Source organism: Ceratina calcarata, unplaced genomic scaffold, assembly GCF_001652005.2.
Source record: "Ceratina calcarata isolate Rehan_Ccalc_2016 unplaced genomic scaffold, ASM165200v1 scaffold514.2, whole genome shotgun sequence".
In the NCBI taxonomy this organism is placed as follows: domain Eukaryota; kingdom Metazoa; phylum Arthropoda; class Insecta; order Hymenoptera; family Apidae; genus Ceratina; species Ceratina calcarata.
The window spans coordinates 48239-49957 of NW_017175971.1; the positions used below are offsets into that span (position 1 = coordinate 48239).

The 1719-nt window shown below is 31.5% G+C and overlaps 1 protein-coding gene across 10 annotated transcripts in view; it reads right to left on the reverse strand.

The window, feature by feature from the left end:
- LOC108628252 (uncharacterized) overlaps positions 1–1719 on the reverse strand; it is a 27861-nt gene that overhangs the window by 6963 nt on the left and 19179 nt on the right. For all 10 annotated transcript variants that reach the window (XM_018030032.2, XM_018030030.2, XM_018030029.2 and 7 more), the window contains one exon: positions 399–700. In XM_018030032.2, the coding sequence (XP_017885521.1) occupies positions 399–700 (302 nt within the window). The remainder of the gene's footprint in view (positions 1–398; positions 701–1719) is intronic.

Here is a 1719-nt window from a genome sequence, read left to right on the forward strand (position 1 = left end):
ATGTCTTTGGAAACGTTTTGTGGATTGCAAAAAAATGAATCATAAAATAAAATAAATTCTTCCTCGTGATTCTTAAAATCATTAAAACGTTTATCAAATTTTACTAACAAATTTTGTATAATTTTATAATTAATATTTGTCCGACTAAAGAATAACTGATGCTTCAGCATTTTCTGATACTAATATTCTACTCGATATACAATGATGAATCCAATTTGAAGTTGTTCTTCTACTAATCGAATTTATATATTTTTGTGTAAAAATGTAAGAAATCTCTATAAATTGAAGATCACGGATGATCTGACATCGTAGGACGCATTTCTAGAGTATGTGCTCTGTAATTGGACTGGAACCACTGGAATAAACGAATTAGAATAAAGAATGAATACGAAACTTACAGAAAAATTGAGAGGCATATTTAGATGTTGCAACTGCGTGGCTTGCGTCAGATCCGGCAAACTTTGGCTTCTTTTATTCGTCGCAGATATAATCTTCTCCACGCCGTGCGAAAATTCTGGTATCGTATTATTATTGCCCGATGGATGACGAGTTATAATTTTGTTCATAGAAGAATGCTTTAAGTTGCTCCACGTAGTATATATTTTAGAATCTGAACACGCCATCGATAAATCTAATACATTTTTCAGGCCCGCGTTTCTGTTATAGTATGCTTCTCTTGCTTCATATGTCTTTTGCTTCTCTGTAGGAAAAGCAAATTATATTTTCCTGCTACTTGTGTACCGTGACGTCCATTAATATTTAAAGACATTTCAAAGCAGAACAATTTTTTCAATATTAGACCAAACAACTTAATTCTCTGTGAGACGTTAGGAGGCCTAGTTTACTATTCTGGGTGTTCGGCTAATGGTGGGAAAAATTTTAAGGGATGACTGTAGAAATCAAAATAAAATAAAAATCTAGAAAAATCCGAAGCTTCATTTTTTAGTTATAAGCTATTAAATATTAGCCCTGCTAACAGTAATCGTCAGAGGCAACATACATCTAAAAGTCTAAATGCTAATATATTTGGTAGCAGCTATCGTTACGTTGAGCATATTATATTTTGGGGATCACTGCTGGTCACAAGACTATCATCATGTAAACAATGGTTCCCAAACTGTAACATATCGAATGATAGCTGCTATGAAAGTATATTAGCATTTAGACTTCTAGATGTACATTGCCTCTGAGAGCTACAGGCAATAGACAAGTTTCTCTATCATCACGCTTATAACTAAAAAATGAAGTTTTTATTCTTGACTTCACCTTTATTTTACGATCATTCCTTAAAAGTTTCCTGTCAATAATCGAACACCCTTTATACTGTATAACAAAATATCTTAACAAATTGTTATTCGAAGTCTCCAATAACAAAGTAAACGACATGATTTTTCACTTTTTTATTAAGATCAAAATTTAAATATGCCGATGTATGCAAGAATAAGTATGTTAAATTTTGCTACCATAATAGTATCGTACTTTATAGTAAAGCTACAAATCGCTGCGGATTTAATAAGATTGAAGAAAGATTTAACAAGTAGTGAAGAATGTATAAAAATACACGGCATAGTTGATAATCAATTATCGACAGATATTTATACTAATATGATTCAGTATGCATGGCATACTTGTAAATTAACAGAAAACGGAAGAATTTAAAAAAATTTAAATCAAGTGACACAACAAATAAAGAAATGAAAGTCCGATCAGGCGTGCTAT